This window comes from Mustela nivalis, assembly GCF_964662115.1.
Source record: "Mustela nivalis genome assembly, chromosome: 8".
Classification (NCBI taxonomy): domain Eukaryota; kingdom Metazoa; phylum Chordata; class Mammalia; order Carnivora; family Mustelidae; genus Mustela; species Mustela nivalis.
Window position 1 is genome coordinate 5,956,822 of NC_139027.1, and position 25,490 is coordinate 5,982,311.

The 25,490-nt window shown below is 54.6% G+C and overlaps 1 protein-coding gene across 7 annotated transcripts in view; it reads left to right on the forward strand.

The window, feature by feature from the left end:
- Nucleotides 1-25,490, forward strand: part of ASAP2 (ArfGAP with SH3 domain, ankyrin repeat and PH domain 2) — a 166,870-nt gene that overhangs the window by 137,691 nt on the left and 3,689 nt on the right. For 4 of the 7 annotated variants that reach the window (XM_082743651.1, XM_082743653.1, XM_082743656.1 and 1 more), the window contains 12 exons: nucleotides 1,136-1,230; nucleotides 7,172-7,361; nucleotides 8,661-8,746; nucleotides 10,467-10,582; nucleotides 11,465-11,532; nucleotides 12,791-12,904; nucleotides 14,897-15,149; nucleotides 17,545-17,679; nucleotides 18,916-19,087; nucleotides 23,532-23,581; nucleotides 24,012-24,103; nucleotides 24,552-24,674. In XM_082743651.1, the coding sequence (XP_082599777.1) occupies nucleotides 1,136-1,230; nucleotides 7,172-7,361; nucleotides 8,661-8,746; nucleotides 10,467-10,582; nucleotides 11,465-11,532; nucleotides 12,791-12,904; nucleotides 14,897-15,149; nucleotides 17,545-17,679; nucleotides 18,916-19,087; nucleotides 23,532-23,581; nucleotides 24,012-24,103; nucleotides 24,552-24,674 (1,494 nt within the window). Of the gene's footprint in view, nucleotides 1-1,135; nucleotides 1,231-7,171; nucleotides 7,362-8,660; nucleotides 8,747-10,466; nucleotides 10,583-11,464; nucleotides 11,533-12,790; nucleotides 12,905-14,896; nucleotides 15,150-17,544; nucleotides 17,680-18,915; nucleotides 19,088-21,402; nucleotides 21,652-23,531; nucleotides 23,582-24,011; nucleotides 24,104-24,551; nucleotides 24,675-25,490 lie in introns of those variants that run through there. The other 3 variants (XM_082743652.1, XM_082743655.1, XM_082743654.1) reach the window with 2 other exon arrangements.

Consider the following 25,490-nt stretch of genomic DNA (forward strand, 5'->3'; position numbering starts at 1 on the left):
GCTGTGTCGTGTTACCTGCCACCGGAAAGTTCCGCCTCCTCTGACTCCGATCCCTTCGGCCGCTCCTTCAGTGCGCTCCCTATGGAGAGAGAAGGGGCTGCTCTAGCAGGAATCTCCCAGAACCTCCCTGGTTACTCTGTGTCCACGTCCCTCCTCAAGAGCAGAAGCAGAGGCCCCTGCTCCCTTTCGTGCTGTTGTCAACACAGAAGTTAAAATCGCTCTGCTCTCGAAGCCCGGTGCTCGGGGCTCCCCCTCAGTTTTGTTTCATTAAACACGGAAGCAGCTCGTCTCTGTCAGGTGCTGCTGGGCTGGGTGCCGGGATACGACAATTAAACCCTGGCCTTTCAGGACCCTGGTCACTCAGAGTCGGTGCATCCAGTCAGGAGATGCCAGCCACCGTCCTTGTCGCTGGTCTAAGATAGGCCGTGACATTTGTCTTCCCATCTGCTGCGTGGAGCACAGTGCTGAGTGTTCAATGAGGGTTAACTGAAATGTTCTCATTTAATTTCTGACAAATCAGAAGGTTGATTGTTGAGTGAGGACCTTATATTTGAAACAAATGCATTTTTAGTGCTTCCGTTTACAGAATGTTTTCACCTAAATTGTTCCAATTTATTATTACAACCCAGCAAGGTAGGTGTCATTCCATTTTCCTGATGAAAAATTGAAACTTGGAACTGACTTGCATGTGGTCACAAAACCAGAAAATCAAAATGTTATTTAAGCCTGAGTCTTGGCTTCCTGGCCCCACACGCTCTCCACTGTCAGAGCCCTTCCTTGCTGGCCTAAATAGGTCTTACTAGATCCATTTCACTTGGTTAGTGAGGTTTTTGTGGGGTGGATAAGGATGGAAACTCAGATTGGACCAAGTTACTGCTGCTTCCTGCCCATCTAGGTGCTCTTTCCAGGGGATATTTTACGAGAACATTCCTCTGTAACAGACACGTCTTACTTCTTATTGCTGGTTTTATGAGTACCTTTGGGGTGTGAGTTTTGTCCGTCTTTATTAACGGCAAACCACTTTATTGCTGTATTTCTTAGTAGCCATTAAATCAGTCATCAGATGCGTGCGTAGTGTGTAACGGTTGAATGGATTAATACTTGAGTACCCTGAAATAGACTTCTGTTTTTGCAGCTTGCCAAGAATATTGGGAATGCAGGCTTTAATGAGATTATGGAGTGTTGTCTTCCAGCTGAGGACTCCGTCAAACCCAACCCGGGCAGCGACATGTAAGTATGAAACTGGCTGTTCTCATTCTCTGAGCAAAGACTGGCTTGTACTTGAGCCCGAGAGACAGGAGACTAACAAGCCTGGGGTATCCCAGTGGTTGCTTCTTTAAGGAATAAATCAGCCTGCCTGTTTTTTTGTAAGTCACCTTCTTGGGTGTCCAAATAAAATTTGGGTGTGACTGGCTTTTTGAGGAAGAAGCCACAGGCAGGCAACTTTGGCCGATGCAGTATGTCTGAGGATGAACAGCAAGCCGGTCACCCCCTCGCCTTCTGCCTCGGAAGTTCTCTCTCCTCTCCGCATAAATTCTCAGCGACTGGGAGGCTTGTTGTCATAGAGACATGACTACACATCACTTTCTTTCTCAGGGTCCTTGCAAATGTGGAGTGTTTTCTTCAACAGGAGTGTTTTTGGTTTTGCTTTACTGTTGACACAAAACCCAGCCGAGAAGCTTTGATGCCTCACCCTCCATCCCGTGGCCCCGATGAGGCAGAGCTGATAACAGGAGATTTTCCTGCCAGTCTTAGCAAACAGCATAATCACCCAGATCACACTGGTCTTTAAGAGTGAGAAGTGGAGGGGCACCTGGGTGGCTCAGTGGGTTGAGCCTCTGCCTTTGGTTCAGGTCATGATCTCAGGGTCCTGGGATCGAGCCCCGCGTTGGGCTCTCTGCTCAGTGGAGAGCCTGCTAACCCTCTCTCTTTCTCTGCCTCTCTGCCTACTTGTGATCTCTGTCTGTCAAATAAATAAATAAAATCTTTATAAAAAAAAAAAAGTGAGAAGTGGAGGGAGGAGCAGCAGGTCAGGGCAGCGGCTGTCCTATTGGCTCTGGGCGCCGGGGGTGAGGTTACGGGTCTGTTGCGGGTCTGTTGCGATGCAGAGTGGGGGCAGACGGAAGGGAGGGAGGTGTCCCCAGGGCAGTAAAGTGCTTTCCAGTGGTGAGCCTGGATCCAGGTGTTCCAGCAGGAGAGGAGGACATAAGAAAAATGTTATAAGGAAGAGTAGGAAAATTCATTTACAGAGACAGCATCGCCTTTGGAAGATGCTTGAGAGGGCATGGATGGCACAGGTGCTCCTAAGGGACGTGAGCAAGGACAGTGACCTGTGCTTGAAGAGCTGCTGCACCGGGAGGCTGCACTCAGGCCCATTCCAAAAGCTGAGAACTTGGGTGTTTGTAACCCATTCGTTGCGACGAGCCCTTGGGAAGCTGAGGTTGTAGGATCTGACTTCTTTCGCACTGAGGTGAGGTAACTTAGTGCAGTTAGACAGCCTCGACCTCTAAGGGCGCGAACCCTGCCCCAACTGTCGCTATCCCGTATCTGAGCCCAGCACTCAGTGGGTGTGGGGTTAGAGTCGGTTCACACTGTCCTACAGCTGCTGTTTGTGCTGTAGCATTTCTGTGAGGTTGATTCCAGGCATGAGGTCGCTGTCCTCTCTGGATGAAGAGCTGAGCTGGAAATCTGTTTTCTCACCCAGACCTGGAGATGTAGCCGCTCCCCTATGGTGGGACCTGGGCAGGATTGCGGGCTTCTCGAAGCCTCTCCTCTAACCGGAGCAGGAGACCACGCCCCCTGCTCCCGGAGCCATTGGGATGCTCATCGGTGTGGGTGAGGCCACACCAGCCCTTCGGTGCTGTTGGCAGCCTGTTTGCTGGCCATGGGTGGGCGGTGGAGGCACTGTGAGTGCTGCACGCTGATCCCGCAGACCCCGGAAACTGAGGGTCCTCACAGTCGGGTTTCCCCAGTGTTACTCAGAGCCGAGCCAGCTCTTCCCGGCATAGCTCGAAGACCAAGCTTAGTAAAGGACGCTCCAGGGTCCAGGATGGCACGTTTAGTCTGCCCGATACCTGCGCTCAGACAAAAGGCACCGGCCTCCTGGACTGCTGTAATAGTGATTGGCTGTGAACAAAGTGTATGATAAGTAAAGTAGTTTCCTCCAAGTACCTGGGGTGCCAAGCGGGCAGTTTGTTTATTCTGGGGCTAGATGTTTCTAAAAAGTGAACACTATCTGCTTCAAATCCTTCCATATAAGCGTTCTGCTGCGTTGAGACACCCCCCCAACCGTGACACTAATGAAAGGGAAGTGTAGCCCTCCCCCTCTTTTTTCCCTCCAAAATGAGGGTGGATGGCCAGTGTGATGGCAAAATGCCTCCTGCTCTCCTACCTGCTCAGGTAGAATTGAGTGCCGGGCTCTCTGCTGGGCATTTGGCTCATCTGGGGCGCCTGGGTGGTTCAGTGGGTTAAGCCTCTGCCTTCAGCTCACATCATGATCTCAGGGTCCTAGGATCGAGCCCCACATCAGGCTCTCTGCTCAGCGGGGAGCCTGCTTCCCCCCCCACCCTCCGCCTGCCTCTGTGCCTACTTATGATCTGTGTCTGTCAAATAAATAAATAAAATCTTAAAAGAAATAAAAAAAAATAAAACCTTTCATCCCACTTCTTACCATACTGAGGAATTGGTACCTAGTTCTCTGAGAAATTGCATCTTCCAGGCTTTTGTATTTCCCGCCCCAGCGTGTTGCTTGTGGGGGTTCAGTGCACACTTAATGAATGGCCGAGTCAAAGCTGAAGTCCCAGCTCTGTGGTTACTTAAACAGGCTGGCATTCACTTGCACGTGAGAAGGCGTGTGCCACTGCTGGCTTTATCTCAGGAGAACACGCCATCTGCAGATAAATCTGTTAAAAGGGAAGCCAGAGACTCTCTAGTGGCCTGTGAATCCCCAGATTTTGGATTGGGGGGTATGCCAAGAGAGAGGGTTGTTGAAAGGGGGAAGCAGGCGGGTTAGTGTCTGCTTACAGAGGCCATGCTGCTCCTCCTGTGTGACTCGGGACCCTGACACAGGCCCGTCCTTCAGAAGGACGAGAAACCTCTCCTGAACATGGGCCAAAAGTGTTGTTATTCTAAGTTCACTGCTTTTCTCCAAAAGTCGAAGCCTTTCCAAAAAGCAAGAGGCTGGGAGGGATCAGCGCTGTCGGAGGGAACTTCCCTCACAAAGCTGTGGAGTGCGGTGGTGCATAAAGCAGGTCTGTGCCCGGGCTTGGGGAAGAATGACCTTCAGGGGACACAGAGCTCTGGACGGATGAATAATGCATTAAAAAAATAAATAAAGGGGCCAGTATCTCTCTAGCTCCTTCCCAGGGAGGCGGGAGAGGTCACCGTGGTGATGGTCCCGCAAGGATTATTGAAACTCCCTAAACCTTGACAGCCATCTAGACTAACCGCTCATCATGAGACCGGTAGAGTTTGAATCACTATCAGATATGGCCTGTCGTCAGGCTCAGGAGGTCACTGAGCCGTTCCCTGCGTGCCACACTGTGCTAGAAGGCCCCCTCGGCAACTTGCCTGCTGTGTGAGGAAACAGAATCTCATGTCCCTCCGTAGACTTCAGTTGACTTCGCTGTAAGGTGGAGACAGAGTTCATAGCCCTGGTTCGAGGACCAACAGGATTACATGTGTCAGCTCGACCTGTAAGCCCATAGCGGTGCACGTCTGGGAGGTGACACACATAAGTTAGCACAGTACTCACAGTCTGCATTTCACAAACACCTTAGGTCAGGTCGTCCGCAGTGGGGAGTGACGCCCCAGCTACCCTCTGGGACCCTGAAGGGGACCTGCTCGCTCCTGGCCCTGGGTGCTCACCTGAGGGGCTTGGTGACTGGTTGGGACAGCAGAGGCAGTTGGCACAGCCCTGGTGGCAGGATGGTGACGGGTTGGGAGCTGAGAAGAGCTGCCCCAGTTCCACTTGGCACTACAAGCCTGCTCATTCCATGCTGGTGTTTCTAGAATGCTGTGCTCCATGCCTAAATGTGCTCTCTCACCTGACCTGCAGCAGCCCTGTGAGCGTGTGTTGTCACAGAAAGGGCTTTGCACCTTTGTGACCTTGATGGAGGCGACAGAGCCCGTCTGAGCAGCCATCCAGCCGAGAGCCTGGGCTGTGCCGTCTCTTAGAGCCGACGCAGAAGGCCCTGGCTTTCCCTTCAGCGCCCCCGCCCAACTTTCTGAAACTTCAGGGCACTTCACTTTCCAGAAAAAGTAGTTCCTAGAAAGGAGCCCAGGACCTTGATCCTGTCATGCCATTTTCCCTGTGTCTCTGTGCATCTGTTGGCTAAAGTTAGGTTTTTGTAGTGTTGGTGGAATTTAGTTTTCACTGACATGATTTTTTCTTTTTCTTTTTTTATTATTTTTTTAAAATTATTTTTATTAACGTGTAATGTATTATTTGCCCCAGGGGTACAGGTCTGTGAATCATCAGTCTTACACAGTTCACAGCACTCACCATAGCACGTACCTCCCCAACATCCATCACCCAGCCACCCTGTCCTGACATGCTTTTTGCTAACAGATTTATTGAAGTACAGTTCATATGCGTTCAGTTCAGCTGTTTAAATGTCAGTTCAGTACTGTTCAGCGTGTTCACAGAGTGTGCCTGCATCTCGGCGATTTTATTTAAAGATTTTGTTTACTTGAGAGAGAGAGAGCACGAGTAGGGCGTGGGGCAGGGGGAGAAGCGCCCACTGAGCAGGGAGCCTGACGCAGGACTGGATCCCAGGACCCTGAGATCATGACCTGAGCTGAAGGCAGACGCTTCACTGACAGAGCCACCCAGGCATCCCATCACCACGATTTTAGAACATTTTCGTCCGCCTGAAACCAAAACCCTGCACCTGTTAACCAGCAACAGCCCCCCCTCGCCCCCCACCCCAGGCCCTGCTAAGCCACCTTCTGACTCCAGAGACTTGCCTCTTCCCTGCATCCCCTGGACACAGCATCATACAGTGTATGGCCTTGTGGGGCTCCTCTGACTCCCGAGTAGTGTCAGCCTCGTCGCGGCCCGCCGGGACTCTGTCCCCTGCACAGCTGTGTGGAGAGACTGCATTTTGTCTGTCCGTTCATCAGCTGGTACGTTTCCGGATTGCTTCCTGACCTTCTCGCCCAGTGGCCTCAAGGAAGTTAGCATCATTCACAAATCCTCTCCACGCCTTTTATTGTTCTGCTGTTACTCCTTAAGGTCCTTGTAGTAAAGTGCGGAGACCTGACCAGGAGCTCCTGTCTTCTTTGCTGCCTGTCTTTGAAGTTCATCAGCAAGTCCAGGGTCCTAAGGACCTACTACGTGCCCCGCAAGTGTCAGTGCACGTGCTTGTCACAGTTCCTTGAGGGGGCATGCTACACACTTGCACAAATAAGACTTGACGCCTCCAGGGGTAGGATGCTTGTCCCGTCGGTGTGGTGGGGGCGGGATTGGAACCTGTGCTGCTCTTGGCTTCCCAGAGTTGCTGCCATTGCATGCTCTGTGGGGAGGTAGAGTCTGTGAACGCCGTGCCACGGGAAGGCCAGAAAATAGACCGCAGAGACTGGCAGTTTGTTCTGGTTCACGAGACCAGTGGTGCGCGCCTTTCCTGCCAGGCACAGTGCCCGTGACCAAGGAGATCGTGTCTTCCCCTTGTGGAGGACCTCCTGGTCTGCCCATCTGGTCCAGCTCCCATTGGCCCCTGAGTAAGCCCCAGGCACCCTGCACCAGGCCTCAAGGCCTCTTAGGTCGGAAACCGGAAGATGGCAGCGCTTCTTAAAAGGGCTCGGGGTGCCGGGGGGGCTCAGGGGGTGAAGCGCTTGCCTTTGGCTCAGGTCATGATCCCAGCGTCCTGGGATCGAGCCCCACATCGGGCTCTCTGCTCGGTGGGGGGGCCTGCTTCCCCCACTCTATCTGCCTGCCTCTCTGCCAACTTGTGATCTCTCTCTCTCTCTCTCTGTCAAATAAATAGATAAAATATTAAAAAAGGGAGGGGCGCTTCAGGTGTCACTGGACATAGGCACCGCCACAGTCACACAGCGGCCCCCTTCCTACCCGCCAGGGGCAGGATTTTTAAAAATTGTTCCTGATGATTGAAGGTTGGATGTTTGAATAGAGGCCCTTAATCATTTACAAGGCAATTATGCTTGATTTCAGGAATGCCAGAAAGGACTACATTACTGCCAAGTACATCGAGAGGAGATACGCAAGGAAAAGGCACGCAGATAATGCAGCAAAGCTTCACAGCCTTTGTGAGGCCGTCAAAACAAGAGATATTTTTGGATTACTCCAAGCGTATGCTGACGGTGTGGATCTTACAGAAAAAATCCCACTGGCCAACGGACATGTAAGAGTGCGGCCTGCTCCTTCTCAAGAAAGAGGAGCAAGCGGGGGAGTGCCAGGGCCGCGTAATCAGAAGTGCTGACAGCGGGACAGTTCTCTGAGGAAAGAGAGCATCGAGTTGTAGGGAAGAAATGGGCGGTTTATTCTTTTTTTATTACTTTTTTTTTTTAAACATATAATGTGTTTCTAGCCCCAGGGGTACAGGTCTGTGAATCCTCAGGCTTACACACTTCCCAGTGGGCATTTTATCCTTAAACCAAAAATCGAATGCCAGCCCCCAAAAGAAAGGCCAGTCCTGGGTGGGGAGGGAGCGTCTTCTCAGGGACCCGAGTGACCCGCGCGAGGTTCTGTCTCCGGTGAGCGGAGATCCAAACTCTCAGTAGCAGCTGCCGGGCCTCCCTGGGAGTGAGAGCCCCGCAGCCTGTGCCCTCCTCCCTGAGGGAGGAGCGGAAGAGGGACACCCTCCAGTTGCCTGGGAGAACCTTGTTGAGCCGGGAGGTCTCAAGGTGGGGTGGGGTCTTACTGTCAGGATACCGGTTACCAGTGTCCCGGGTTGGCATGTATCCTAATTCTCTTCCATGGGTGACTTTGGAGAGACACACACGCAGTCCCATGAAAGCTGCTTGCCATTGTAATGAAGGCGCAGGGAGCTGTGCCGCGGCCAGAGCACGGCGGGGGCTGGGGGCAGTGGGTGGCCCTGGCTGGCGGGGCAGGCCAGGCAGGTGAACTGGGGACACGCCCCTCTTTGCCCCATGCTCCCCATTGCATGGATATTGCTTTTGCCTCCTGCTGTCTCGCCCACCCACCTACCTGAGACAGCCCTCACCTGCCAGAATTCACTTTCAGGAAAGGCATTGGGGTCAGGTGTCCCCTGGTTTCAACGGAAGGCAGTTGTGGGCATTAGCGCTGACAGCCTGCCTATACGTGTGGAATAGAAAACCCAAACACACGTATCAGACACTGTGTACAGGAGGCCTGGGGAATCTTCCTGGTGTCCTTGAACAAAAGGGCACCCCCCTTATATGTTGTTGGTCCTGGGATAAGGACCTAGAGATTGAGGGGACTCTGAGATGAGACCCTGAATTTCTTACTACTTCCTGTGGAGGAAGGAGGACCAGTCTTGAAATCGCAGGTGCCAAGGGCAGAGTTTCCTCTGGAGACTAAGGGGCCGCATGTCTTAGAGATTCATGTTTTGAAAGAAAGGATAAAAGGCTTTCGGAAGAGAGATACAGGATTTCACTCGCATTGGACACAAACTGAATGCTGTCCTTGGGATTCTGAAATGTTTCTGTTTGGTCTTCAGGAGCCAGATGAAACTGCCCTCCATCTTGCAGTCAGATCGGTGGACCGGACTTCCCTCCACATCGTAGACTTTTTAGTTCAGAACAGGTAGGTGTTCTAAAGTTGGGGGAGCCGTTTGATTTTATTTCCTGGTGTTTCCAAGGAAGGATCAGGTTCCTGCCTCATTATGTGGCCAAGATGCTGGGATTTTTTCCAAGCCTTGAACATGAGCTGTGGGACAGGAAGAGAACTTCCAGAAGTGGGCTATTAGAGCATAGTCCCCAAAAAGCCCTAGAGTGTGAAGACAGAGACCCTTCTTGGCACCTGAAAGACCTGTCCTCTAGCGTCTGGGACTCAGGAGCTGTCAGGCTCGTATATCTGAATTGTGGGCACTGGGGGACTATCTGTGGCCTCCACATGCCCCCAACTGGTGTGCACAGAGCCGTCCCCATGCTTGGCCCTCAGAGTGTCTCACTGGACATAGGCAGGCGCCCTGAGCAGTGGGGACAGTGAAAGGGACGCGCAGATCCATACTGGGACCACCCACCTAAGCTGGGATCGGAAACCTCATCACTGGACTGCAGGCATTTTGTTTGGTTTGAAAAGTTGTTTCTGTTTTCTAACTGGAAGTTCCCTTTCAAGAATGTGTGTGCCTGCTTACCCGGGCTCCGAAGTCCTGTCAGGTGCATTCCGCCCCGGGTACGGCACCCACCTGGGGCAGCAGGCCGACCAGAGAGGCCTGGCACCGTGTATCTTGACTCCCTGATCATGGCTGGGGGTGTGTGGAGGGGGAGGTGCTGGTCAAAAGCCACTGAAATTGTGCCAAACAGAGTGGAAAATTCCACCTGCAAAAGCAAGGTCATAGTTTGCATTTTGGCCTTCCCTGCTGTTCATGGTGGGGAGGAGATGGCCAGGGGTAGAGGAGCCGGAGGCAGGTCAGCAGTTTGCCGGACTCTGTGGAAGCCACCCTCTGCGGAGCCTGGACGCCCTCCAGCGCCTGGTGTCCCAGCGGCTCAGCAGACCGTGGATGAAACAGCCCCGTGATGCCATCCTCCCTCAGCGTAAACTCTTGGAGTGTGAGAAGGGAAATCCTGGTTTCTCTGGAGTAGAAGGAGGGCAGCAGGAAGAGGGAGAGATCAGAAGATGAGGCTCATTTTCCCCGAGAGTGTAGCACGTTCTGTTTTGATGAGAGCAGTGGGTATCACCTGGGACGGTGCCCCCTGCCACGTGTCCTTCCACAGGCCACAAAGTTCCACAGTCCCTCCTGCTCAGAAGGACAGCCACGTTTCCGGGCTGCCTCCCCCAGTAGGCTGAGTGGCTTTGTAAGAGAAGCACAGTGTCTTCTGGGGTAACCCGCTCTTGTGTTTCACCAGAAGGGCTTTAGAGATCACAGGGCTGCCCCGCCGGCTGTCTGCAGGGCAGCCTGGGGCCCACAGACACACAGGCGTTTGAGCATTCTGGGCTTTGGAAGAGGGGCTCTTCCCCTTCCTGGTGAGAATGTCAGTAATAGGATGGAAAACTCTCCCTGCCCTGCAGGACAGGATGGCAAGTCCCACAGGCTTCCTGAGGCCCAGGCGGACACTTCAGGCTCCGGGTGCTGATGGGGAAGCGGGAGGGGTGCCGCAGTTCGGGACCGGCCCAGGAAGAAGCAGGCTAAGCCCCCCTCGGCCCCCGCTCAGCAACAACACAGTGCCCCACTCCGGCCTTCATGCTCTTACTGCTGGTTCCCTGCTGGTCTCACACCGAGGCCCCTCCCCGCCAGGCAGGGCTGGTCCCCTGGCCAGTGACTCACTGATCTTTCTCTTCTTCGGTTCCTGTTCTTGGCCAGCGGGAACCTGGATAAGCAGACGGGAAAGGGCAGCACAGCCCTGCACTACTGCTGCCTGACGGACAACGCCGAGTGTCTGAAGCTCCTCCTGCGGGGGAAGGCCTCCATCGAGACCGGTGAGCGGGTGGCCGCCGGCCTGGCCATCTGGCCTGGGCTCCCGTCAGCCAGGGAGACCCAAATCCTACCATCTGAAGTCGGGGGGCCTCGCCTGCGTGCTCGCCAAGGCTGATATGGTCCCATATTGGTCAGCGGGTTCCCTCCATCTGGGACATAGACTTTCTGTCATGGGCAGGTATCATAGAGATTATGAGAGGCAGAGCACAGACCCTGCACAAGTTCCTTGTGCTGAGGTGACCTTGAACGAGGTTTGGGGCATCTTACCCTCCTCTTCAGAACCCACCCAGGATCAGGTTTAACTCCTTTCTGGCTCTGGGTGGGAGGTTTACCGGGCAGTGGGGAGTCACTGATCACTGCCCCTCTTGGCACCGAGTCTCCTCCACAAGGGACCCTGATCTGCTGGGCCTTTGTCCCTCCCTCTACTAGGGGACCCTGAAGCACTGGCAGCCGCTTGAGGGCGGGCAGCTGTGATTGCACCGTGAGGAAGTGTTCTTGAACTGTTGAACAGAGAGCAAAGGACAGAAAGGCGGTGCACGCCTGCTTGGCCAAGTTTCTTTCTTTTTTTTTTTTTTTTTTTCTTAAATAACCAAACCTTGCTGATGGATGCTTATTTGGAAGAAAATACACAATTTCAGATTCATAGACTGCTGAGGAGGGGTTCGGTTCTGCTTCCGTGGTCAGCACAGACTGGCTTAAAATCTTGCCGACTGTGTGCTGCTGTGGTGTGTTAGGATGGGGAGACGGTCGGGCCTCCCCGCCCCACACTGTACAGCTCAATTCCGCTTCGTGCTGCCTCCCTGTGTCTTCTTGTAACTGCCTCTTGAGGTCAGACCTCTGCTTGCTTTGGCCGTAACACCTCCGTGTGTTGTCCTGCCTTTTAGCCAACGAGTCGGGAGAGACGCCCCTGGACATTGCCAGACGCCTCAGGCATGAGCACTGCGAGGAGCTGGTGAGTCTCCCTCCGGCTCGCATGGGATGCAGCCGACCTGCCTGGGTGGGGAGGGGCCCTGCCCTCTGGGAGGAAGGTCCCATTTGGACCCTAGACGCGACAAGCAGGAGAAAGTGTTCTCAGGGAGTCCTTTGAGAGGAGGGGACCACCCCTATCATAGTGACGCTTGGAATACAAGTTGGAATTTGCTGGTTGCACATGTGGCTGGTGGCCATGGCATTGCCTGGGGCAGATGGACCAGAGATCCGGAGGCCACCGCCGCCTGGGGCAGATGGACCAGAGATCCGGAGGCCACCGCCGCTCTGCCCCTTCTCTGGAGTCTCTGAGCTGCCAGCCCTTCCCCTTGGGGCAGCATCCAAAGCTGGTGTGCGGATTTCGTTCCCCAGTCCCAGGTCATCTGGATTGTTCCCCACCATCTTTTCCTGTCCCGTTCTAGAAGGAGGGGCAGTGCGGCCAGTGGACAGAGCCCACGGGGTCAGGCAGTGTAGGGGCTCCTGCCCAGAGCTGAGGAAGTCGTGCCGATGCCAGCTTTCCCACTGGTTCTGTGTTTGTAAGGTGGAGTCCGCTTTAGCCATTCAGAAGTAGCGTCGTGCTTTGTGACACTGAGCAAGTGCGCAGTAAATCGAACTAACTGACTGCTTTGGAAGGGTAGGAGAGTGAGGGGTGCTCTATGCTAAACACTTGATAACTGCTGATTTAATTTTGATAGCCCTTCTGACTTGGTTTCTTCTGTTAGCCGTATTTTACAGATGAGGAAACAGGCGCAGGAAGGTTAAGGAACTTGCCCAAGCGCACACAGCTACTCTGGCTGGGGAGAGAGTTAAGGGCTAACATGCTAAGACTCGCATTGAGTCTAAAGAATTCGCTTCTCTCTTGTTAGCGCACGTGGAATTGGGTATCCGCCTTCCTTGAGAGAACGGCGAAAACACTCACTCCCATGCTTGCTCTGCGGGCCGGGGCTGGTTTCCCGTTAGTGACACGTGCGGCGTCCTCTGTTGAGTTTGCTCCCACGTGTGCCCGTCAGCACCTGCAGGCCGGCCGTTAGCCTTTAGATCTCCAGTAGCCCTGGCCTGTGGCGCTTTACAGTTTGCAGAGCACTAAATGGGCGTTGCAGGGTCCTCGGTGAAGGTAGGGCGTGGGGTCTCCGTCGGCTGGCCTTGCCCTGAAGGGTCTCTGCCTCCCCTCTCCACACCGCCCACCACCGCCCACGGGTGCCCGGCTCACGGGCGGCGGCGCCGACAGCCCTTCCTCTTTTCAGCTGACCCAGGCCTTGTCTGGGAGGTTTAACTCACACGTCCACGTCGAATACGAGTGGCGGTTGCTCCACGAAGACCTGGATGAGAGCGACGACGATGTGGATGAGAAATTGCAGGTTGGTGCCGGGCCACAGATTGTCGGGGAGGTTCTGAGGGGCTTCGCTCCAAGCCGGGTGGACCCCAGAGTGTGATTAGGGCACAGGGTGGTTTTGTACAAAACATTGAGTTAACTCTTTGCTCCAACCTCAGTAGCTGGTTCTGCCCGTCCCGCAGCTGTGCCTGCCTCCCAGCTCCTGTGCGTGTGGGTGTACAGCAACGTTACTTGGGGCGTCGTCAGCTGCTCACCTTTAGATCTAAGGGAAAGATATTGGGGAGGGGGTTGTTTCTAATGGGATTTAGAGGAAGCCCCGTGCCGTGGATGTGGTAAAGAGCCAGGGCTCCCCAGTATCACAGGTCAAGTTCAACTAGTTGATCTTTAAAACCTTCACTAGAATGAAATGACCATTAGAGCTCTGGGTCCAGCCTTCTCCTGTATCTGATTGGGTCATGGAAGCTTCAGGAGAGGTTGACTCAGCGGTGAAGCCAATATTTAGAGACCAGCTTGAGGCCAGAGGGCGCTGGCCTCTGAGTCCAGCTCCCTGCTCACAACACTCTACCTGGCCCACTTGGGGGACCCCTGGCTGGTTACCATCTTCACGTGGGTCTCAGAGCTTAGTCACACCCCAGCAGACTGACTCCAGAGCCCCCACTCCCAGCTGCTAGGAAATTTGTGGGGAATGCCATGTCTCATTTCCTCTTGTTTACTGTAGGACTCGAATGTCCTGAGGTACACTGACGATGTCTGATTATATATATTTATGGCATTTCCAAAACCTTGACTCTCCTTGTGTGTGGCTCAGTTAACATTCATACTTGCTATTTCTTTGACTAAGAAACTCCTCCACTGAGTTACCTATAAAATGGTGTCCAAGTGAGAGGGACTGACTATTGTTATACTTACCGATCCTAAAAAAAGATTGGAAATAATCAGTCCCAGGTCAAGCCAACACAGCCGGTCCCATTGTCCACTTAAAAGTCTGACAGCAAGAGCTCACACTCTTCCTCCCACTCGCTCTGTTTCCAGCAGAGGGAATTATAGTTCATACGGCCTTGGGCTTTGTTGAATTTAAAATATGTGTGAAGAGAACTAGCCATCAGGTTCTGCATAGCTCAGCTGAGTTTGAGCCATTGGGTTGGCCAGAGCCTTGGGTGGGCAGGTGGCCCTGCGAGGGGCAGGGCGGTATCACAGCTAGTACTGTTCCTGGAAGCCTGGGGGCTGTGTGAGAGGAGCACATTTCTAACCACTGAAAAGATGAGGGGTCTGGTCAGCAAGGTTAAGGTAGTTACTCAAGATCGTAGCTCTTAGAATGAAGCTGATATTGGAAATGAATTAGATCTGAATTACACGAGTCCTGATTTCAAGGGGAGCAAGGGTCAGCAAACCAAAAGGGTCAAATAATTAATATTTCAGGTTTGTGGGCCTAAATTATCACCATCTTTACTGCAACTACTCAGACGTGCCAGTGGCTTGGAAGCAGCTACAGACAATATATTAAATGACCAGGCACGACTGTGTTCTAATAAAACTTTATTTATAAAAACAGATGGTGGCCCACGGGCCATGGTTTGCTGATCCCTGAGTTAGAGGAATCTCGAGACTTCAGTTCATTTGGGAAGAGCACCTGATGTCTCCGGAACTTGGTGCCCCGCTGTTGGGGGTTGGCTGCCGCGAGGTGCTCAGTTGGAAGTGTGTTTACAAACAGGAAGTGCGGTGGAAACAGATATAGGTTAAGATAATGCCGGCGAGTAAAGGTGAAACAGACTGGGCTCTCAATCCTTCCCAGAATGGTGACTTGTAAATTATAAATTATGGCATTTGCAGCACTGGGGGTGGGAGAGGGTGTCTCCATGAAGATAAAAGGAACTTTCAAATCTCACAGCTCTCCTGTTACAGTTGAGAGCCCAAAACGCACCTGCCCAGGTAGCCGCGATGTGCACGAGGTGGTCACCCGTGGCCCAGATGCTGTGACCGAGGGGTCGGTGTGTGTGCCTTTCCCACCCTTCTGCAGCCCAGCCCCAGTCGGCGAGAAGACCGGCCCGTCAGCTTCTACCAGCTGGGCTCCGGCCAGCTGCAGTCCAACGCCACGTCTTTGGCCAGAGACGCCACCAGCCTGGCCAAGGACAAGCAGAGGTCCTTCGTGCCCAGCATCTTGCAGAACGAGACGTACGGCGCGGTCCTCAGCGGCAGCCCGCCTCCCACCCAGCCTGTGGTTCCCAGCACCTCCAGCGCACCCCCGCTGCCCCCACGAAACGTTGCCAAAGGTACTGCGCGGCCATAGCTCAGAGGGTGTGGTCTGGTGTTTGCTTTGAGAAGTTTATAGTTGCCGTGCCCCCTGCTAGGTGACATTTGGGGATTTTTTGTCTTAGAGTTATGTTGTTGGTACCCTAAAGGAGCTCCTCGTTCTTAGAGTGCTGAATGGTGGTAGAGCATCTGACTTAATCCTTGTTCTGGGCAGAGGTGTGGCCTCTGCGTGTCACGTGGGGAGTGCGGGGACCCCCCGGGCAGGCCTGAGGTGGGTGGCTCGGCTCGTGATGCTGGTCCTGCGAGACATTTTCCTGCAGATCTTCTTTCTGTTCCTTTTCTCTCTGCTTTTACCACTCACTACCCCACCCCCCGCCTGCATTCTCTCCTGTTTCCTCACCCAGCCTGCAGTCAGCCAGCGTGTGGTACCTCTGATTCATTTGTACCTGTAATCCCCATGGAATGAAAGATAAAAAGATGCTAATTTAGGGAAGGATACTCAGCTACACTTACCTTAGTTGCTCGGTCCCAGAAGTATGAGTTTGACTCAACAGATGCTTTTCTTTTTATGAAAATGGAAACTGAGGCCCCCAAAAGTTAAGTGAGTTTCCTAGGCTGAGGACCAACTGATCCTTCTGCTCCTTGAAGGTGGGTCCAGCAAGTGGCCGGCACAGCTCATGGTCAGTGGCCTTTAGGGGGCATCCCAGGAGAGGGAGGGCCAGAGCCCCCAGGGTGTGGTGTCCGGGCTCTGTGGCTGCTGTGGCTGCTGCTGGTCCAGAAGGAGGTCCTGCAGTGCACAGGGGCCGCAGCTGCTCTCTGGGAGGGGGTGTGACTGACGGTTGTGGCTTGGGTCGGGCAGCAAATATGGCGGCTGCCATCCGCTGGCCCTGTGCCTCACCCCCCACGTGATCCTGCCTCCAGCACCCAGGGAGGTCTCTCAGGGAGGCCAGAGAAGGTTGATGGGCCTGTTGTTTAGGTCACTGACTCACACCCCCAGGGATGAGCCCCTACGAGGAGAGCAGGCGCTGCCCAGGCCAGCCCCAGAAATAACTGCCTCACCTCCCCCATATGGGCCGTGGCCCCTGTGTGCCCTCACCCAGGCAGTGCCACCCCTGGGCAGGAGAGAAGCTGCAAGGCCACGTTCCACGGCTGCCCTCCTCCCTGTCACCCCCCCGGGCGGCGGAGGGCAGCAGCCACGCTCGGGTCCTTGTGGGGCCCCTTACTGTCTCCGCAGCCTCCCCACTCTGTGTGCGGGGGTTAATTTTGTAATCCAGAGCTGAAGTGATGTGGTCCCTCCACCCTGTTAGGGGCTTTTATTCACTTGTGTGTCACGGGAGGAAGATTCTATTTTGCTCTGTTCGTCATGTAAAAGCAATAGAAAACTGTTCATTTTTTTCCCTTTTTTTTCTTTTGCTTTTGGTTTTGTAGAGTCTTAGAATGAGAGGGTTTGGGATTTTTTCTTACTTTTTTTTCTTTTTTACTATCTCTGTAGTTAGCGTCATGTCCTCCTTTGATGGTGTAGACAGTCCTTCATCCCAGTAGCCGGGTGTAGACAGTCCTTCATCCCAGTAGCCGGGTGTAGACAGTCCTTCATCCCAGTAGCCCCGCAGAGAGTCCCCATTGTTGTCCTCTAGGCCACACCTGGCCCTGCAGCGAGTCCCACCCAACAACACCACAAAGGGAGTTAGCATTGCGCCGCCCGCACCAGGACAGACACTGGGCACAGCAGAAACGCCCCATGCGGGGGCGCCCACGTTCTCCCCAGGCCTGGCCCCCTGTGCGGGCTGCGCACAGCCTCAGGCACGGGTCACCGCTGTGCGCAGAGCTCTGTGGGGGCAGAGGAAGGACAGCGACCTCGGTGCTGCTGTGTCCCCCGTGTGTCAGCTGAGCCTCCTGGGTGTCATGCGTGCTGGCTCTTAGCCAGAAAGGTTTGCAGGAGGCGGGGAGCCCTTCACCTGTCTCCTTCTGCACCCTTCTGTCCTCGAGCTCTGAGAACACGTGCTCCCCGGGCCAGGGAGGGGTGTGCACAGCCGTGGGAGCCTACAGCCTGAGCCCCGTGCTCGGGACGCCTGTGGCTATTCGTTTCTCTCTTCAAACCCATATTTCTGTTTGAGAAGGAAAAATCAAGACTGTGAAAACCAGCTGGTAATTCCTCCAGAAGCATCCTTGGTCTGGTCCGTCTATATCGTCCATCAGATGCCAGAGACAGGAATTCTTTTTTAAAAATCAGGATTCTGTTTGTGGTCTTAATGCTGTTCTAGAAGGGTCATACTGCCCATTTTGCGAGTGAGAGGGTCAATAATGCAGTGTTCTGTTTCTGTTTTTGTTCTGTGCTTGTGCGTGCCTTCCTGTGTGTGTGCATGCACGTGTGCGTGTGTCCTGTGCATGTATGCGTGTGCATGTGTGCGTGTGCAGTTCAGACCGCCTCCTCCGCTACCGCCCTGTGGAAGACAAACTCTGTAAGTGTGGACGGTGCAAGCAGGCAGCGATCTTCGTCAGATCCGCCAGCTGTCCATCCACCGCTGCCCCCTCTCCGCGTGACATCTACCAGTACGTTCTCGCCTTTTTCCTTTCTTGCCAGTGGGCTCTTGGATCTGGATGGCTGGGGGGTGCTTTCGGCAGCCGCGTGGGGAGAGCTGCCGCACGCCCACAGGCAGACACCGCCCGGAGCCCGACCCCATGCGGGCCCCTGGCAGCCCCTCCAGCCGCCCTGCCCTGCCGCAACCTGCTGCCTGTCCGCACCCTCGCCCCGGGGGGCCGTCGCGCTCTCCTCTGTCTCCCCCAGCCCTCGAGCTACACTCCGTCCTTTCCCGCCAGCCCAGGGCTTCACTTCCCCTGGCCATTTGGTGGTTCTCGGTATTGGGGCACAGTCATGTGGATGTGATCTGGTTTGTGTTTTTCTCCGATGTCAACACGTGGGTGAAAGATCCAGGGCCGGGGGAGGGGGCTGGGGCAGAGGAATGTCTTCACGGGATCAGTGGGGCCAGCCCTGAGCCTGTCCCCTTCCTGCTCCGCGTGGCTGGGCTGTGGCAGGAGGAGCTCCGGCCTCTCCAGCAGGGCTCGGAGAGCAGCGGGTCATACCCGGCTTGTTCCTGTGGTTTAACCTCAGCGGAGCCTGGCCGCAGCTGCAGACAGTGGCGTGTGCGCGTGCGCGGGGGCCTGCGAGGCTCCTGGGGTCCCTGTCTTGTCCTGAGCATGGTGGCGGCCTCAACAAGATGGGGCGTGAGGACACTGGATCTTGGGGGGCGGCGCTAATGTTTGTCACAGAGGGGCAAGCAGAGAAAGGAGCCTGGGGCTTAGGGCCCAGCTCCCTGCCTTACCAACTCCCTAAGTTTCCGAGTCTGTGGAGAAACAATTACCTCTTTGCCCTGCAGCTCCCCTCACAGACTGTGGAGCCTTTACTGTTAGTTCTTTACAGGCCTCTCCGATTGCCCTGCAGGAAGTCTGCTGGAATGGGGAGGACCCACGGTCAGCCCAGTTCGCCTGGGGGGGCGGGACCAGGGGCAAGACCCTGCCGCTGGCTCTCCAGGTCTCTGGGTGGCTTCCCCACAGAGGAAGATCCTCATGGGCTCATAGAGACATTTTAATCCTAACCTAAGGCTTAGAAGGACTCCGTGCCAATCCGGTTTTCTAAAAATCTACAGTGAAAGGAGGATGCTTTCCCTTATGAAATCGCCATTTTAAAAAAAGAGAAAAAGAAGCCCTTACCAGAGAGCCTCTGATGAGAAGGCTGGGGATGGGACGAAGCCTGACCCTCTGTATTCCTCTTCTTCTCTCTTTCCGCAGATCCCCTGGCTCCCACACCGCCCCCTCCAGTAGCAAAAACGCCCAGTGTGATGGAAGCCTTGAGCCAGCAGAGCAAGCCGGCCCAGCCCGGGATCCAGCTGAGCAAGGCCCCGCCCCCGCCCCTGCCGCCCCAGCCGCCCAGCCGCCTCCCCCAGAAGAGGCCTGTCCCCGGGTAACCGTAACTAGCCTGCCTTCAAGCCCCCCCAGGGTCTGGCCGAATTGTCATCCTTGCTTCTTGCATTCAGGGAGCTTCCAAGGGGCAATGGCCCCATTACTTCATCTGCTGAAATTTCTGGGCAAACATTAGAAATCTCCAGAGCTTCTACGGTATAACATTTGACTCAGGTGTCACCTAATGAATTCATCAGGGTCAAGTATCTTAAAAATAACTTACCAAGCATTTTTTTAAATTGTAAAAATTTCACACAAATGTATATCTTATATCCACGTAATGAATTTAGACTCTGTTTAGGAGACACTGCATTTTGGGGAATTAAGGTCGAGATGCCGGGCCTCTACTTCCAGTTTATTGCTCATGCACAAGGTTATCTTGCTTCCTCTGCAGTGTGGGGCGCATATTTCCTACAAACTAGGATGTTTTCCTGCATCCACACAGTACAGCCAGCACAGTCGGAAAATGAGCAAAGACGCATCACTACCTTCTGACTCTCAGCAACCCCAACCCCAGGTTTGCCGCTTGTGCATAGAACATCCTTGACCAGAGAGGGATCCAGTTCATGGTCTCAGGCTGGATCCTAATGGTGGGAAATGGTTTCTTTTAGTGACAGTGATTTTCCAAACCAAGATGAGTGCTTCCTGTGCTCATGGCTTTCTGAGGGTTGCCGCTCCCAGGCAGGCCCCCTGGGTGGTCAGAACCAGGGATACACACATGAGTATGTGTAGGTGACCATCCGTGTAGATACACACTTAGGAAGACATTTATCTCTGTATTTCCGTCTCATCTTGAAGTCCATGAGCTCACACTGTCTCTCATTTCAAACCACACCAAGCTTACGGACCTAAGACACAACCATTTATGATGCTCCCAGGTGTCTGTCAGGAATTTGGATCGGCAGAGTGAGCGTAGCTTGTCTTTTCTCCACAAGATCTGTAGCCCTAGCTGTGACGTCTCCGAGCCCGGGCATGGCTTGGCACAGAAAGGGTCTCGTAGATGACGGGCCCATTCCCTCTCCGCTACACGTATCTGGTGGTTGCTGCTGGCTGTCAGCTGGGGCTCTTGGCTGGGGCTCTTGGCTGAAAAACTTACCCATACATGGCTTCTCCATGTGGCAAGAGCTTCCTCAAGTCTTGGTGGCTGGGCCCAAGCACGAGTCCCAAGAAACAGGTACGGCCCCGGAAAATTCTGCCGTGTGTCCCTGGTCAAACAGTGGCAGAGCCCAGACTCAGGGTAGAGGTGGGGACGGTGCAGGAGCACAGGATGGTCGCAGATTCCAGATCTCAGAAAAGAATTTGGGGGCAGTGTTTTCAAAGCACCAGAGTTCATTCTCATCCTCTCCCTCTTTGTGCTCCTTACTCCCTTTGGCAGTGGTGAGAAATCTGGCTCCCATATCTGTCTCCATCTCTTCCTCTCCCTGCTGAGCTCTGCAGTACCCCGTGGAGGTCTTCCCCCTGGTGGGGCTCTCTCCCTGCCCCGTCAGGCCTCCTCCTGCCCCAGGGCAGGTATTTTCTCATCCAGGCCACTAGGTAGATGATGGAGCCTTTCAAAAGGATATCTATCCTTCAGTTCTAAGAAATTTCGTTGATTTTTCTTAATGTCTGAATTTCTGTTTTCTTCTTTTATTGCTTTTAATCAAATTCATATTATTCAGATGTCAGACTCCCTTAGCCTTTCCTGGATGTGTATCATCTTTTTTCTCTTTATTCTAATAAGCTGACATCTCTAACAGACTTTCCCTGAGTCAGTCTCAGTGGTTTAACATACAGCAGTTGACTTCTTACACGAAGCTCAGTGCCCTTTCTGTTGCTTGTACAATCAGCGGCCCTGAGGGCTGAGTGGGAGACCCGGACCCCCTTCTACTCCTGTTGCCACTTTCCTAACCCACTCCTGCCCTTTACTTCCTTAAGGAGCCTCTGAGAAGCGTGCTTCGGGCCAGAGCCAGTCCCAGGGCTCCACCTGGAGGCCGGGGCTGGAAATGCAGCTCTGCATAGCCCAGACTGGGCTGCGCTGGGCCACCTTCTAGCTTCGGTTTCTGCAGTGCTGGCGGGCTGGCTTGCTTTTTAATCTGCCTTCTAGGAGAGTTTCTTCATTTGCATTTTCCCGTTCTTAGTAATTACTGAGTTTTCATTCCAGGTGTCAGATAATTTTCAAGGTAATAGTATCCTGTTTGTTTCATGGAGTCATTTTCTCTCATCTCAGATTATTAATGATGGGTTTGGGGCGGTGTTTTCATTTATGTTAGCTTTTGCTTTTCTGAATAATTTGTTTCTTCCATGTCCTTTGTCTTGTTTTCACTTCTGTTATGTTAGAGGCTCTTTCCTGTAAATCTGGTGTTCCTGCCCCAGAGTTGCCACTTCCACTGCAGCATTGAAACGGACCACACACCGCACCCTCGGCGCAGAGCCGCCAGCGTGGGCTTGGCTGGCGAGCGTCTCACTGGGCAGTTTCACTGGGGAACCTGAAGAACAACTCAGGTTCCTTAGCGAATAGTCTTTGTCTCTCGCCTGAAGGAATCAGGTTTTCTAGGAGTTGAATAAAGAAATAAAGTTGAGCTTTTACTTAGTTCCCCTCCTTTTTTTTTTTTTAGAGAGAGAGAGGTGGGGGCAGGGGCGGAGGGAAGAGAGAAAATCTCAAGCAGACTGATGCGGGGCTCGAGCTCATGTTCCTGAAACCATTACCTGAACTGACATCAGGAGTCAGATGCCACCCAGCACACTTAGTCCCCGTTTTTTTAAAGATGCTCCTCAAAACTGCACTGGTGTACCCCCTAGTCCAGACACCCTCTGTTCTGCCCTCTCCAAGAACAGAAACTTCTGTCTGCAGTGGGCTGAGAGAGGGTAGTTGCAAGGCTACTCGGGTTGGGCTGGGAATCCAGGGGCTCCACACCTCCTTGAGGAGATTTGGGGCCAATCTTTGTGTTTATTGCCAAGCTCAACCCCGCCCCCGGAGCTTATAAGCCTTGGGGGCTCAGAGCACAGATGGGGGTCTTTCAGGGTCTCCTCAGTGTGTGGGGTCCCCCTCCACAGGCAAGCTGGCCTGGTGAGGATTTGTCCCTCTGGTGGCCACTTCCAGAATGTTTCCTCTTCAGGTTCTCTTTGTACTTCTTTTGGTTTCGTTTTTTTTCTGATCTTTTCCTTGGGAGAAAGTGGGAGTAAATGTATTTCAGTCTGCCTTTTTTAACCAGAAGACTCTCAGAACTTTTTTAATGCTCCTTTGTAAGATCTCTTGCAACAATGTAATGTGTACATCCTCACCTCTCTGTTGGGAGCAGCATGTCCGCGGTCTCCTTGGCTGCTGAATTCCACGGTGGGGGGCACTCACCGTCTACACCGCGTGCCCACAGGCGGAGCTTCCCCGGGTTCTTGCATCGGGGTCTGCGTCCGGCTTCAGCTTGCTGCCCTCTGCCCCCATCGTTGCTGCAGACTTGCTCCTCGGGCTGGTCTGCCAGACACCAGCTCCCGTGTTGAAGTTCTGGATGCCAGCCTGGCGGCGGCCGGCAACTCCAAAAACAGGGGGTGTTGGCTGCCAGTGCCCGGGGTTGGGCACGGCCGTGCTGGGAGTGTTCCCTGTCCAGTGTCTTACCTGCTTCTTGGGAGCTGCTTCTTTTGTGTGACCAGAGGGAGAGCTGGGGAGGGGGACAGAGTGGGTGATGCTACTTCGGGTGGGTGGAGGCCTGTCCTCGCAGCCTGGGGGGTTCTGTTCTGTTGTGAAGCAGCACACTGCCGGGCTGCTTGGTAAAGGAAGCTCTACCCTAATCTCACCCTGGGTGAACTTCTGGGTTTTTCCACGTGTTCTCTTAGAGCAGGCCTGATCAGCCCCACGCCCATTTTTTTTTAAAGATTTTATTTATTTATTTGACAGATCACAAGTAGACAGGCAGGCAGAGAGAGAGGGAGAAGCAGGACCCCAGGACCCTGAGATCAGGACCTGTGCCAAAGGCAGAGGCTTAACCCATTGAGCCACCCAGGCACCCCCACCACGTCTATTTTTGTATGGCTCACAAGCTAAGATGGTTTTCGGTTTTTTAAATGATTGAGAAAACCCAAAAGAAGTCTCTGTCATGACACATGATAGTTACATGGAGTTCAGACGGCTGTACCCACAAATAAAGCATTTGCGAGCGTGGCCCTGCCTACGGGTTTCCGCGTTCTCTGTGGCGGGTGCTGTGGCGGCAGCGTGGGGTTTCCTCCCCAGAGCCTGGAAAATGTACCTTCTGGCCCTTCAGAAAAAAGGTTCGCTGACTGGTGTCTTCGAGAATCAGGCCTTTCCTGTGAGTCTTTTCAGTTTCTTGAAAATAGGCATAAACTCAGTGTTATGTTTTCTTCACTTCTGTCTGAGACAGCACAGTTGGCTCCTTTGGAAAGGGGGTGAAGTGGGGGTCGAGAACGTGCCTGGGGGGGCCTCAGGCATCAGTAAATCTACTTTCCCCTTTTATTAGGGCTGACAAGTCGACCCCACTGATGAACAAAGGCCAGCCGAGAGGACCTGGTAATTCTTCCCTCTGGACCCGGGGTTACTGCTGCTTCCGTGGGGGCAGCGAGGGAGGGGTTCCCCGCCGCGGCCGTGCCTTGTCTTCCCCAGAGCCCCTGCAGCTCCTGCTCCCGCGCTGCTCTGGACCGGGTCCTGCCTAACTGTCCCCTTCTCGTGGGGGCCGGGCGGGGAGGCCCAGGCAGGGACCCACACGTCTGTGGAGGAGCTGGCGGCATCTGTCCCGCTCCGTGACACTCACATGCCTGCACACGGGACGGGCTGCCTGGAAGTCACAGGCGCTTGGGCCTTTGAGGGGCTTTCCCCTCCAGAGATCCGGAAATCTCTGGAAACCTGCCTTTCGGGCTGGCGAGGCGGTTGCAGTCATTGTTTGCAGCTCCCTAGTCACGCCTGAGGCATCCTGTGACGTTGCTTCTTTCTGGCCCTGCAGGAGTGGAGCTCTCTGGACCGGACGCTCTGGGTGCGCTGTCCAACGCCGCGGCCCTGCAGCCCCCAGCCCCCATGCCCAGGAAGTCACAGACAGTAAGTGGAAGAGCCCCTCCTTTCCTGCCTCTCTGCTCCGGCCGGCAGTGAGCAGGACTCTCCGAGAAACAGGTCTTTCCCTCTTCCCCTAGGGGTGGGTGGGAGGCCTCTTCCTGGACCCCGGCAGGACTCGAGCCCAGAGCGCTCCAGCCGGAGGGCTCAGCAGACCCAGCACAGCTCCAGGACCGAACCCCACATGCGCCCCAGGCACCAGGCCGCCTGACTCCAAGCACTCCGCACTCCGCTGGGATGGCTTAGCTTTTCCCTGGGCCTCCTAGAAGTCCCCCAGCCCCGAGCTGCACGATCCACCCAACTTGACACGTGTGGGTTCCCGGGCCTGGGGTCAGGACCCCTGGGACCAGTTAGAAACAGGGCAGCCCCATCCTCTGCCTCAGGAGTTGAAGCCTCCGTGCCACACTGACCTCTGACCCTTCCTCTTCCCGATCAGACCAAGTTAAAGCCCAAGCGGGTCAAAGCTCTCTACAACTGTGTGGCTGACAACCCAGACGAGCTGACGTTCTCCGAGGGGGATGTGATTATCGTGGATGGGGAGGAGGACCAAGAGTGGTGGGTGAGTCCGGGGCCCGGGCCCGGCTGTGCCTGGGAGGGGCGGGGCTGAATCCCTGCCCGCCTGGCCCGGGAGGCCCGCTGCCAGGTCAGGCCCGCTGCCCGTGCGACCCCAGGACTGCTGGCTGCTCTGCCCCTCCGATGTCTCTTCCGCGGACACCCATTTCTGCGTGGGCCTCACTTTCCCCGGCTGGGGCTCTCCCACGTGAGGGTGCCGTTCCCAGAGAGCACTTCAGGGTCTGAAATGAGGCTGTGAGTTCGGAGAAGGCGCGGTCCTCCCCAGCATGGCCCGCGTGCTGGAGGGAGGCGGACGGACAGCTGCCCCGGGGCCGGAGTCCGTGGGTGTTGGTCTTTGTCCTGAAACGAGTCAGAACATCCACATGGGAGTGGGACGGTGTGAATGGGGTGTTCACCAGGTGTGACCCTAGGAATCCAGACGCAGCGCTTAACAGACTTGCTGACGTCATGTCACTAAACCTCAGTCCCCTCGTCTGTGAAAGGGAAGTCACCTCAGCACCACCGGAGAGACGATACCGCAGGCCCCAGTAAGAGGCTGCTGTCAAAAACGAGGCCTGTGGGCCCTGCGTGGGAGGCTGGCGGGGTCCGCCCCACAGGGGACACGAAGGGCCCAGCGCCATAGGTGGAGCTCGGATGTCACTCTGCTCTGTTGAGTGCAAGGCACGTCAGGTGGTGGCCCTGGTAGGGGCTTTGTGACCTTGGTGCCCTGTGGTACTGCTGGCTCTTTCCCCTTATGGGACTCAGGGGTCCGTTGGCCAGAGCTCCACCTTCTGTGGGCTTGCGGCGCCCAGCAGCCAGGCAG